The sequence below is a fragment of the Zophobas morio genome, unplaced genomic scaffold, assembly GCF_036711695.1.
Source record: "Zophobas morio isolate AGI-343-1 ecotype UQ-CSIRO unplaced genomic scaffold, CSIRO_AGI_Zmor_V1 ptg000030l, whole genome shotgun sequence".
NCBI lineage: Eukaryota > Metazoa > Arthropoda > Insecta > Coleoptera > Tenebrionidae > Zophobas > Zophobas morio.
In genome coordinates this window covers 6,871,546-6,884,494 of record NW_026972135.1, presented here as the reverse complement: position 1 = coordinate 6,884,494, position 12,949 = coordinate 6,871,546, and the positions used below count along the sequence as shown (strand labels likewise).

General features: G+C 26.0%; 2 protein-coding genes across 3 annotated transcripts; both read left to right on the top strand.

Moving 5' to 3' along the window:
* Positions 1 to 1,876: 1,876 nt before the first annotated feature.
* LOC135138224 (zinc finger protein 711-like) lies at positions 1,877 to 3,421 on the top strand. Its single transcript, XM_064068146.1, has 2 exons — positions 1,877 to 2,064; positions 2,122 to 3,421. The coding sequence occupies exon 2, from the start codon at positions 2,132 to 2,134 to the stop codon at positions 3,389 to 3,391; it is 1,260 nt and encodes a 419-aa protein (XP_063924216.1). The 5' UTR covers positions 1,877 to 2,064; positions 2,122 to 2,131; the 3' UTR covers positions 3,392 to 3,421.
* Positions 3,422 to 9,774: 6,353 nt separating this feature from the next.
* LOC135138219 (zinc finger Y-chromosomal protein-like) lies at positions 9,775 to 11,238 on the top strand. Of its 2 annotated transcripts, XM_064068143.1 has the most exons (3): positions 9,775 to 9,887; positions 9,957 to 10,001; positions 10,054 to 11,238. In XM_064068143.1, exon 3 carries the CDS (start codon positions 10,063 to 10,065, stop codon positions 11,224 to 11,226), a length of 1,164 nt encoding a protein of 387 aa, XP_063924213.1. In that variant the 5' UTR covers positions 9,775 to 9,887; positions 9,957 to 10,001; positions 10,054 to 10,062; the 3' UTR covers positions 11,227 to 11,238. The 2 variants fall into 2 exon arrangements, with proteins under 2 accessions (XP_063924213.1, XP_063924212.1); XM_064068142.1 differs by lacking the exon at positions 9,775 to 9,887 and having other exon boundaries at positions 9,923 to 10,001.
* The last annotated feature ends 1,711 nt before the right edge of the window (positions 11,239 to 12,949 follow it).

Here is a 12,949-nt window from a genome sequence, read left to right as displayed (position 1 = left end):
TAAAATCAAAAATTTGCCAGTCGAAAAGTTAAAGAAGCGTAAAATTGAAAAATCGAAAAATTAAAATTTCAAATAACTGAAAAGTTGTAAAATAAAAAATCCGAATTGAAAAATTGAAAACAACGCAAAACGGGAAAATCGAGATACTGAAAACATGAAAAATTGAAATGCTAATAAAAATATAAGATAATTAAAGATACAATGAAAAATCCAAAAACTGAAAACATAAGAAGTTAAATTAAAAAACTTAAAAACTCAAAAACCAAATTTCAAAAAACTGAAAATCAAAAAATGTTAAAACTGAAAATTCGAGAAAATGAAAAGTCGGAAAATTTGAACGTTTAAGATTAGAAAAATGAAAAAATTTAAATTCGAAGAAGCGAAATATCGGAAAATTGAAAAGCCGAAATATTAGGAATTCAGAAATCAAAAAAATTAAACACCCGCAAATTGAAAACACGAAAACCTGAAAAGTTGAAAAATTGGAATACATATTCGAAAACTGAAAAACCGAAAAATAAAAAAAATCAATAATCTGAAAACTCGAAAAAATTGAAGAAACTAAAAATTAAAAAACAGAAAATTAAAAACAGAACCTCAATACATAAACGAAAAATCTAACAATTGCAAAACCGAAAAAATACAATCCGTGAAACTGAAAAACCAAGAAAAAGAAAAAATCAAAAACTGAAAACACGGAAAATTGAACCATCTAAAAACTGAAAAATAGAAAAATTGTAGTTAAAAAATTGAAAAAATTAACAATTGAAAAATTAAAAGCAGATGGCCTGAAATAACTAAAAAGCGAAAAATTGGAAAATTGGAAAACCGAAAAATTAGAAATCGTGAAACTTAAAAATCTAAAAAATGAAAAAAAATAAAAAAACTGAAAAACCTAAAAAAGAAAAATCAAAAAACTGAAAAATCTAAAAATTTTAAAAATCAAAAGGTTGAAAAATGAGAAATTGAAAAGTTTAAAAGATGAAAAATGGAAAAACTTGAAACACGAAAATTGAAAAATCGAGAAAATGAAAAGTCGAAAAATTGAAAACATGACAAACGGAAATATCTAAAAATTGAAAGATTAAAAATCGAGAAACTTAAAAGTCGAAAGAAGTAAAGTCGAAAAGCTATAAAATCAAAAATTTGCCAGTCGAAAAGTTAAAGAAGCGTAAAATTGAAAAATCGAAAAATTAAAATCTCAGATAACTGAAAAATTGTAAAATAAAAAATCCGAATCGAAAAATTGAAAACAACGCAAAACTGAAAAACTGAAAAATCGAAATACTGAAAACACGTAAAATTTAAATGTCAAAAAATTTAAGATAATTGAAGATAAAATGAAAAATCCAAAAACTTAAAACGTAAGAATTTAAAATAAAAAACTTAAATAATCAAAACACCAAAATTCGAAACACTGAAAATCAAAAAATGTTAAAACTGAAAATTCGAGAAAATGAAAAATCGAAAAACTTAAATTCTTTGTTTACCAGAAAAATTTACCATTTTAGACATGGTTTAAGTTTCTTATTGTCGAAATAAGTCTACAGATATTAAGTAAAACAAGCAAAATATAGTATATCTCAATTGTGATGATTTTCTTTAATCGTCGAGAGCCAAAGGAGCGGAATTTAATTTCAACATCCTTACTATTTCTCTATAACAAATTACCATGTAAGACATATTTTTGAGTATCGTGTTATTCAAAGAATACTAGGTATATTTATCCTCCTTGAATAATTTTGTCCACATAACCTCAAATTTCAAATTTTGTGAGATTATGCAACCCACAATACATGTAGTTTTAATTTGTAGCCCTACGAACCGAACGAAAAAAGCTCAGGGAATTTTTATTCTTCTGCATCGAAAACCAACAAACTCACTAGATTTTCATGGCCAACCCTACTATGTAAAGATCGTGAACGGATAATATACACGAATCACGTCGTACAGTTGGTTGCCTACTTTCAAACTAGACACAAATTTGTGAGGTTATGCGAACGAAACAAAAACCTTGACAAATAAATTTATTTGACCATTTCGACGATCTTCCTCAGGTTTTAGGTAAAAAAATCGTACCAATTCTTTTATAATTAAATAAAATTGTAACACTGATTCTAGGATAACCAAAATGTCAATTTTGGAATTCTCTGAACAGTTTCATTGTACGAAAACCACGACAGAGAGTGTTCACCACTGCCAAATTTGCCCCTACTTTACAACATCATTTTTTCTCTTATCAAACCACATCCGAAGACACCGTTCATCGCTGCGACATTTCAACTGCCAAAACAGCAAACTCGAACTTTACCACTGCACCGACTGTGATTTCCAAACAGAATTAACAGTTCTGTTTAAACAGCACATTAAAAAACGTCACACCACTCAAAAACAACACACAGACTTCGAAATTCAAAAGTATGACTGCAAAAAGTGCTGTTTTCGGACACATTTTCCGATTAAGTGGCTGCATCACGCGATGAAATGTCTAGTAACAAATAACGACGACAAAAATATTCCCACGTGGTATAACTGTGATCAATGTGAGTTTAAAACTAAACACAAATATAATTTGAGTGTGCACAAGACCGTGAAACACTTAGATGAAAATAAAATCCGTTGGTACCATTGCACAAAGTGTTCATACAGAGCCAAATACAACTATTATTTAAAAAAACACATAAATGCGCAACATTTGGATGAGCGAGATATCCAGTGGCACGAATGCACCCAGTGTCTATACAAAGCTAAACAGAAAAAATATTTAAAAAGTCACATAAGAGCGTACCATTTGGACGAAAAGGACATTAAATGGTACAAGTGCGAAAAATGTCCGCAGAAATGTAAATACAAAGGTAATTTACAAGCCCATATAAGGGCGCACCATCTCGACGAACGAGATATTAAATGGTACGACTGCAAAAATTGCTCTTTTAGAAGTAAACACAAGCATTATGTTAAAATGCACGTGAGTACGTGCCATTTGGCAGAAGAGGATGTTAAATGGTACGATTGTGAAAAATGCAGGTACCGAACTAAATATAATTCTAATTTAAAACAGCACATAAATGCGAAGCATTTGGATGAACAGGATGTTAAATGGTATCAGTGTAAAGAGTGCCCTTATAAAAGCAAGTATAATTCGACTTTAAAAAGCCACGTGAATGCGTATCATTTGGACGAGGAGAATATTAAATGGTTTGAATGTGAAAAGTGTTCATATAAAGCCAAGCAAAATTCGAATTTAAGGCAGCATATAAATGCACGTCATTTGGGTGAAGAAGATGTGAAATGGTACGAATGCAGAAGTTGTACGTTTAAGACTAAACAACAGTCGCATTTGAACAGACATATAAAGAAGGCGCATGTAGACAGTGAAGATGTTAGGTAGTTGAATAATAAATGTTATTTTCATTATAAATTTTGTGTTTTTTTTTAAATTCATAAATTATTTGTTTTATCTTTGCAATAAAAACTACATATAAAATGGTTAAGCTCGATTTAAATACTGCAAGATAAAGAGAAATAACGATTTTGCAATTAGGCTCCGCCCCTTGGTCTGACAACGAATGAAAAATTCATCGCAATTGAGCTTGGGATGGATATGGGTGGGGCTTAATTTTTGGTTTGTTTTTTCTTAATATTTGCATATTTTCATTTTTCAATTTTTCGTTTCTTCAAATTTTCGATTTGAAATTTTCTGGTTTTCAATTACAAATTTTTCAATTTCACGTCTCTTCAGTCTAACGATTCTTTAAATTTTTGTTGCTTCAATTTTACGATTTTGTAATTTTTCGAGTTTTAAATCCCTAATTTTAGTTTTTCCATTTTTTATTTTTTCAGTTTTTTGACTTTTTAATTTTACGGTTTTCTGATTTTTCGATTTTACATTTTTTTTTTAATTTTTAAATATTATAATTTTTCGTTTTTTCAATTTTTTTATTTTTTGGATTTTTAATATTTTTGATTTTTCAGTTTTTCGTTTTCAATTTTTTGCTTGTTCAATTTTTCGATTTCCCGGTTTTTCGTTTTTAAATGTTCAATGCTTAAGTGTTTTAAGATTTTCCAAGTTTTCTCTTTTTCAATTTTTCCATTTTGTCAAATTTTTGTTTCAATGTTTCATTGTACATTTTTTCGTTTTTTCAATTTTTCCAGTTGCGTTTTTATGGTTTTCAATTTTACGTATTTCCATTTTTCAATTTTTTGTTTCTTTAAATTATAGATTTGCAATTTTCTGGTTTTCAGTTTCAAATTTTTCAATTTTTTCGACTTTCCAATTTATTGTCTTCTCAGTTTTACGATTTTTTAATTTTTTGTTTCTTCAATTTCACAATTTTCCAATTATTCGATTTTGTCCTCTAATTTTAGTGTTTACATTTTTTAAAATTTTTTACTTTTTAATTGTAGTTTCGCGATTTTTTTTTTTGGCTTACAATTTTTTAATTTTTCGTTTCTTGATTGGCAATTTTCTAGTTAAATTTTCCAATTTTCATTTTTTCATTTTTCAATTTTTTTTGTTATGTCAAATTTTTGTTTCAATGTTTCAGTTTACATTTTTTCTATTTGCAATTTTCTAGTTTTTAATTTCAAATTTGTCAATTTTCCATAACTTCAGTTTTGCATTTTTTTAATTCTCCGATTTTGCCATTTTCAGATTTTTGACTTCTTAAACTTACAATTTTGCAGTTTTTCGATTTTACAATTTTTAGTTTTAGATGCATATTTTAATATTTCGATTTCTCAGCTTTTGGTTTCTTCTATTTTTCGATTTGCAATTTTTAGATTTCTCTAAAATTTTTTTTTTTTAGTGTTTCAGTGTTAAACAATTTTTTGATTTTCAAATTTTTGTTTAAATGTTTAATTTTTTCATTTTTTCGAGTTGTTTTGAACTTGGCGTATTTTCCATTTTTCAATTTTATGTTTTAAATTATCGATTTGCAATTTCAAATTTTTCAATTTTTCGATTTTCCAGTTTACTGTCTCAGTTTGACAATTTTTTAAATTTTTGTTTCTTTAGTTTTACGATTTTTCAATTTTTTCGATTTTTTAAATTTTGCAATGTTGACATTTTTTTTTCAATTTTTTGACTTTTTGATTGTATAGTTTCGCGATTTTTTGATTTACAATGTTTTAATATTTCGTTTTTTCAATTTTTCTGGTTTTAGTTTCCGGATTTTTAATACGCTGTTTTTTCAGTTTCTGAATTCTTCAATTTTTCGAGTTGCAATTTTCTACTCCAAATTTTTCAATGTTTCAATTTTTCTTTTCGTCACTTTTACAATTTTGCAATTTTCTGTTTTCTCAGTTTTTTGATTTTTCAATTTCTATATTTTCTCAAATTTTTGTTTCAGTGTTTCGAGCAACGTAGAAATTTATTTGTGTGAAGACTGCAATTTCCAAACTGAAACATTGGAAAATTCGAAAATTGAAATATTAAAAATCGAGAAATTGAAAAATTAAGAATTCAAGAAATTGAAAAATCAAAAATCGAAAAACTGAAAAAATTGAGACCGAAAACTAAAAAAATTGAAGAAAGAAAAATTATAAAACGAAAAACCAAAATTCGAAAAATTGAAAATTTCAAAAGTTGAATGATCGAAAAATAAAAGAAACAAAAAAGCTGAAAAATTGAAAAATTATAAATTCGAACAACTGAAAATTGCAAAAGTTCAAAAATCGTAAAATTGAAAAATTCCAAAGTTGAAAGATCGAAAAATGAAAGAAACAAAAACTTGTAAAATGGATAATAATTATAAATCCAAAAAATGGAAAACTGAGAAATTCAAAATAACAATTCAAGATTGGAATACATAAATGGAAAACTGGAAAATTGATAAAACAAAGTTAAGAAATTGGAAATTGGAAAATCCAAAAGCTGAGAAATCGAAAAATCAAAAATTTTGAAATTAAAGAAACAAAGAGAAAAATCGAAGAACTGAAAAATACAAAAGTTGAAAAATCGAAACAATGAAGAAATAAAAAGAACTTAAAAATGGAAAAAACTGTAAAACTGAAAACTCGAAAAATTGGAAATGGAAAAATGGAGTCATTCAACATCAGAAAATTCGAAAAATGGAAAAATTAAAAAATTCGAAAGTGAAAAACCGAAAAACTGCTAAATTGAAAAATTCAAAATAAAAATTGGAATAAGTAAGAAATCGGAAAATTGATGAAACGTAAAATTAAAAATTCGAAAAATTGAAAAATCTAAAATTAAAATATCGAAAAATTGAATAAATTCTAAAGTTGAAATAGAAAAATCATACAAACAAAAACTTGGAAAAAATGACAAATTCGAAAGTCGAAAAACAAAAAAATTGAAAACTTGGAAAAGTATAAAATTGAGAAATTCAAAATAAAAAACCAAAATTGGAATAATTGAAAGATGGGAGAATTGATAAAACAAAATTAAGAAATCGAAAATTGGAAAATCCAAAAGCTGAAAAATCGAAAATTCAAAAATTTAGAAACTAATGAAACAATGTATGTTTATAATTCTATGTAAAGGTATATCCGTTAATAAACATTATTATTATTATTATTATTAAAGAGGAAAATCGAAAAACTCAAAAATTCAAAAGCTGAAAAATCGGAATAAAAAAACTGAAAAATGAAAAAGTTGCAAATGGAAAAATGGAATCATTGAACATCGGAAAATTCGAAAATTGAAACATTAAAAATCCAGAAATTGAAAAATTAAAAATTAGAGAGATTGAGAATTAAAAAACAAGAAACCAAAAATCGAAAAATTGAAAATTCCAAAAGTTCAAAAATCGTCAAATTTAAAAATTTCAAAGTTGAAAGATCGAAAAATGAAAGAAAGAAAAACTTGTAAAACGGAAAAACTGAAAAATTCGAAAGTCGCAAAATCGAAAAATTGAAAACTCAAAAAGTTACACATCCAAAAGTGTAAAACTGAGAAATTCGGAATAACATTCCAAGATTGGAAAAATTGAACAACAGGAAATTTGATGGAATGAAAAATAAAAAATTGATAAACTGAAGAATAGGAAAGGGAAATTGAAGAACTGAAAAAATGTGGAAATTGAAAAATCGAAAAATTAAAGAAATAAAAAACTAAAAATCTAAAAAATTGATAAACTTTAAAATTACAAGATCCAAAAATTAAAAAATCTGAAAACTAACAGAAAAGCTGAGAAATGGAAAAATTAAAAAACTCGACAGCGGGGAAAATTCAAAAATTGTAAAATTGAAAAATTCAAAATAAAAATCGAAAATCGGAGTAATTAAAATATTGAAAAATAGAAAAATTAAAAAATTCGAAAGAAAAAGAAAACGAAAAACTATAAAATTGAAAAATTCAAAATAAAAATCTTAAAATTGGAATAACTAAAAAATCAGAAAATTCATGAAACGTAAAATTAAAAAATTGAAAAATCTAAAATTAAAATATCGAAAAATTGAAAAATTCCAAAGTTGAACAAACAAAAACTTTGAAAATTTGGAAAAGTGTCAAAGAAATTCGAAATAAAAAACCAAAATTCGAAAAACTGAAAAACCCCAAAGTTGAAAAATCGAAAAATTGAAAACTCGAAAAGTTACAAATCCAAAAATGCAAAATGCGAAATTCTGAATAACAATCCAAGATTGAAAAAATTGAAAAACTGGAAAATTGATGGAATGAAAAATTAAAAATTGATAAACTGCAGAATAGGAAAGGAAAATTGACGTACTGAAAAAATGCCGAAATTGAAAAAACGAAAAATTAAAGAAACAAAAAACTAAAAAATGGAAAAATTCATAAATTTTTAAATTTTAAAACTGAAAATTCGAAAATTGCAAATCGAGAAATTGAATAACTGAAACATCGAAAAATTCGAAAATTGATACAATAAAAATCATAAAATTGAAAAATTGAAAAATTAAGAGTCGAAAAATTGAAAAATTAAAAAATCGCAGGATTGCAATATTCAAAAATTAAAAAATCGAAAAACTGTAAAAATAAAATTGCTAATTAAAATTTAAAAACGAAAAATTAAAAAAACAAGAATTGTAAAATTGAGAAATTCAACATAAAAATCGAAAATTGGAATAACTAAGAAATCGGAAAATTGATGAAACGTCATATTAAAAAATCGAAAAATTGAAAAATCTAAAATTAAAATACCGAAAAATTGAACAATTCTAAGGTTGGAAGAGAAAAATCAAACAAACAAAAACTTGGAAAAAAATGGAAAAAGTGACAAATTCGAAAGTCAAAAAATTGAAAAATTGAAACCTCGGAAAAGTGTAAAATTGAGGAATTCAAAATAAAAAACCAAAATTGGAATAATTGAAAAATCGGAAAATGGTCAAAACAAAATTAAGAAATCGAAAATTGGAAAAGCTGAAAAATCAAAAATTTAGAAATTAAAGAAACAAAGGGGAAAATCTAAGAACTGAAAACTCCAAAAGTTGAAAAATCGAAAAATTAAAAAAATAAAAAAACTAGAAAATGGAAAAAACTTTAAAAGTGAAAACTCGAAAAATTGTAAATGGAAAAATGGAATCATTGATTAATTGGAACATTTGAAAATTGAAATCTTAAAAATCGAGAAATTAAAAAATTAAAAATTTGTAATCAAAAATCGAAAAATTAAAAAAATTGGGACTGAGAAGAAAAAAAAATTGAAGAAACCAAAATTAAAAAAGGAGAAACAAAAACTTGTAAAATGGAAAAACTGAAAAATTCGGAAATCACAAAATCGAAAAATTGAAAACTCGAAAAATTACCAATCCAGAAAGTGTAAAACTGAAAATTCAAAATAACAATCCAAGATTGGAATAACTGAAAAACTGAAAAATTTATGCAATGAAAAATTAAAAATTCATAAACTGAAGAATAGGAAAGAAAAATTGAGAAACTGAAAAAATGCAAAATTTGAAAAATAGAAATATTAAAGAAATAAAAATCTAAAAAATGGAACAATTGAAAAACTTGAAAATTGAAAATTGCAAATCGGGAAATTGAATAAATAATTGAACCATCGAAAAATTCGAAAGTTGATACATTAAAAATCAAAATATTGAAAAATTGAAAAATTAAGAGTCGAAAAATTGAAAAATAAAAAATCGCAAGATTGCAAGATCTAAAAACTAAAATTGGAAATTCATAAAATTGCTAGTTACAATAAAAAGAACGAAAAATTAAAAAAACAAGAAACTAACAGAAAAGCTGAAAATGGAGAAATAAAAAAATTAGAAAGTGGGAAAATCGAAAAACTATAAAATTGAAAAATTTAAAATAAAAATCGAAAATTCGAATAACTAAAAAATCTGAAAATTGTTGATGAATTAAAATGCCAAAAAATTGAGAAATTCTAAAGTTGAAAGGGAAAAATCAAACAAACAAAAACTTGAAAAATTGAAAATTTGGGAAAAACGTAAAATTGAGAAATTCAGAATAAAAAACCAAAAATGGAAAATTGAAAAATCCAAAAGCTGAAAAATCTAAAAAATCAAAAATTGAAAAACTGAAAAATCGAATGTAACCGTTGCCCCATAAAGCTAAGGACAGTTATTCTCTAAGAAAACACATAAATGGATGAAAATGATATCAGATGGTATGAATTACAGAGCTAAAAGAAACGTTCATTTAAAAAAATAATACATTAAATGCTATATATGTATGAAAACGTGTTTTTTTTATTTCGGTTTACTTTCTAAACGTAGGTTTTTGTCATCACAAAAGTAAGTAATTGTTGGTTGCCTACCTTCATTGTTCACGTTTTGAGGTTATGAAAGTTAAAAATGTTTTAGATTTTGAAACAATTTTGGAGGTTTAGTTTCATGATTATAGCATTACGTGAGTACCGATATTGAATGAAAACGTGTTTTTGTTTTTTTTATTTCGGTATATTTTCCAATAAGCTTCATCAGTTATCACAGTGAGTAATTGTTGGTTGTCTACCTTCATTGTTGACGTTTTGAGGTTATATAACCTAAAAATGTTTTAGATTTTGAAACAAGTTACTGGTTTAGTTTCATTATTATTTCATCAGGTGAGTACAGACCTAATTCCTGGTACATAAATCTACAATAACTGAATTTAAGCAATCCACAATGTTAACTCTGGAGTCATCTGCAGAATGTTCCACAAACAAGAAACCTTCCCCCAAAGGTGCCCATTTTTGCAAGACTTGCCCCTTTTTCACCACATCGTTTTTCCTGATGGTGAACCACATCAGACGCCACAGCTCACCCTCGCAACACTTCAATTGTGCAAACAGCAACGTAGAAATTTATTTGTGTAAAGACTGCAATTTCCAAACCGGACTGACGCGCTTTTTTAAACAACACATGGAAGAACACAGTCGACAAAAAAAAGACCAATACATCATTCAAAAGTATTTTTGTGAACGTTGCCCCTTTGAAACACATTTCTCACTGAAATGGTTCCAACATTCCAAAACTTGTCTAGGAAGTAAAAATCCTCAAATGAGTCAAGCAAAAAATGAGGATAACGATAAATGCAAGTGTAAATATAGTTCGGGTGGACGTCGATGTTTGGAACACGTGCGCGATAGCAAAGTATGTTGGTACCACTGTTTGAAATGTTCCTACAAATGTCAACGAAAAAGATACATAAGAAGACACATAACCCAACATTGGAACGAAAGTGTGGCTAAATGGTACCAATGCACCAGTTGCCCATACAAAACTAAGTACAACTCTCACTTGAAAGTGCACTCGAAAAGACACTTGGACGAACACGAGATTGAATGGCATCGGTGCGAAAAATGCCGGTTTAAAACCAAATACAAATCGTGTTTAAATATGCACGTAAGTGTGCACCATTTAGATAACCAGAACGTTAAATGGCATATGTGTGCAAATTGTCCGTACAAATCGTTATGTCACTCCAATTTAAACAGGCACGTAAATGCGCACCATTTAGACGAGTCGCAAATTAAATGGTACGAATGTGAAGAGTGTCCACACAGAACTAAACACAAGTCGGCTTTACAAAAACACATTTATGTGCGGCATTTGAGTGAAGACGATATTAAATGGTTTAAATGCCAGAAGTGTTCGTATAAAGCTAAAAGGAAGTGTCATTTAGATGAACACGTAAATGCGCTTCATTTGGATAAAAGGGACATTAAATGGTTTGAATGCCAAAGTTGTCCATATAAAGCTAAGAGGAATAGTCATTTAAAAAGGCACATAAGCGCGCTACATTTAAATAAAAAAAATACTGAAAAAGTTTTAAATGAAAAAAATTAACTGGCAAATGAAATAAACGAAATATTTTTATAGAATATGTGTGTATTTTTTTCTTTTGCATTGTTTCATGTTTCACTTTTTGTATGATTAAATTTTGGATTTTTTTGACACGCTTTTGATTTTTAGATTTTTCGTTTCTCGGTTTTTAATTTTTCAATTTTTCGATTTTTAGTTTTTCAGTTTTACAATTTTGCAAATTTTCGATTTTTACTCTTTCTGTGAAATGTAACGTCTATCAAGAAAAATAATCCAAAACCTTCTAATTTGCAATTTTTCAAAATTTCAGTTGAATTGAAAATTTGACAAAGTTGAAAAATTGAAAAATTAAAAATCGAAAACGTGAACAATTAAAGATGGAAAAAATGAAAAATCGTACTATCGAGAAATCGAAAAGTTATAGTTAAACTGGAAAACTCTAAAACCTAAAATTGTAATATTGAAACATCAAAAAACTGAAAGATTCAAAAATCCATAATATAGAAAATCGGAAAGTCGAAAAATTTAATATTGAAAACTAAATAAATTGAGGGACGAAAAATTAAAAAACGAATAATTTAAAAATTGGAAAATTGATGAAATAGCGAAATTTAAAAAAACCAGAAGTTGAAACATTGAAAAATTAAAGAAACAAAAATTAAAAGAATGAGAAAATTGAAAAAGTGTAAAGTCGAAAAATGGAATAACTGAAACTGGTAAAATTCGAAAATTAAAATATTCAAAATCGAGAAATTGAAAAATTTGGGACTGAAAAGTAAAAAAAAAATTGAAGAAAGAAAAACTAAGAAATAATAAACCAAAAATCGAAAAATTGAAAATTTCAATAGTTGAATGATCGAAAAATAAAAGAAACAAAAAAGCTTACAGTTCAAAAATCTAAAATTCAAAAGTTGAAAGAAACAAAAACGTGTAAAATGAAAAAACTGAAAAATTCGAAATAATAAAAAATTGGAATAATTGAAAAACTGGAAAATTGATGGAATGAAAACTGAAGAACTGAAAAACACAAAAGTTGAAAAATTGAAATATGAAAGAAACAAAGAAATTAAGAAAAAACAATTGATAAATTTGAAAACTCTAAAATTGCACATCGAGAAATTGAATAACTGGATCATCAGAAAACTGCAAAATTGGTACATTAAAAATCATAAAGTTGAAAAATTGAAAAATTAAAAGTCGAGAAGTTGAAAAATTAAAAAGTTGCAAGATTGAATGTTCCAAAAGTTAAAAAATCGAAAAATTGAAAAATAACTAAAAAATCGGAAAATTGATGAAACGAAAAATTAAAAAATCGAAAAATTGGAAAATTAAAAATGAAAATACCGAAAAATTCTAAAGCTGAAAGAAATAAATCAAACAAACAAATATTTGAAAAGTCCAAAATAAAAATCAAAATTGGAAAATTGAAAAATCGAAAAATTGATAAACGAATGTTGAGAAATTGAAGAAACGAAGAGGAAAATCGAAGAACTGAAGAATTTAAAGGTTGAAAAATCTAAAATTAAAAAAATAAAAAACAAAAAATGGAAAAAACTTTAAAACTCAAAAACTCCAAAATTGCAAATTGAAAAATAGAATAACTGAAACATTGGAAAATTCGAAAATTGAAACATTAAAAATCAAAAAGTTGAAAAATCAAAATATTAAAAGGTAGAAAAATTTAAAAATTCCAAAGTTGAAAGATCAAAAAATAAAAGAAACAAAAACCTGAAAATGGAAAAAATTG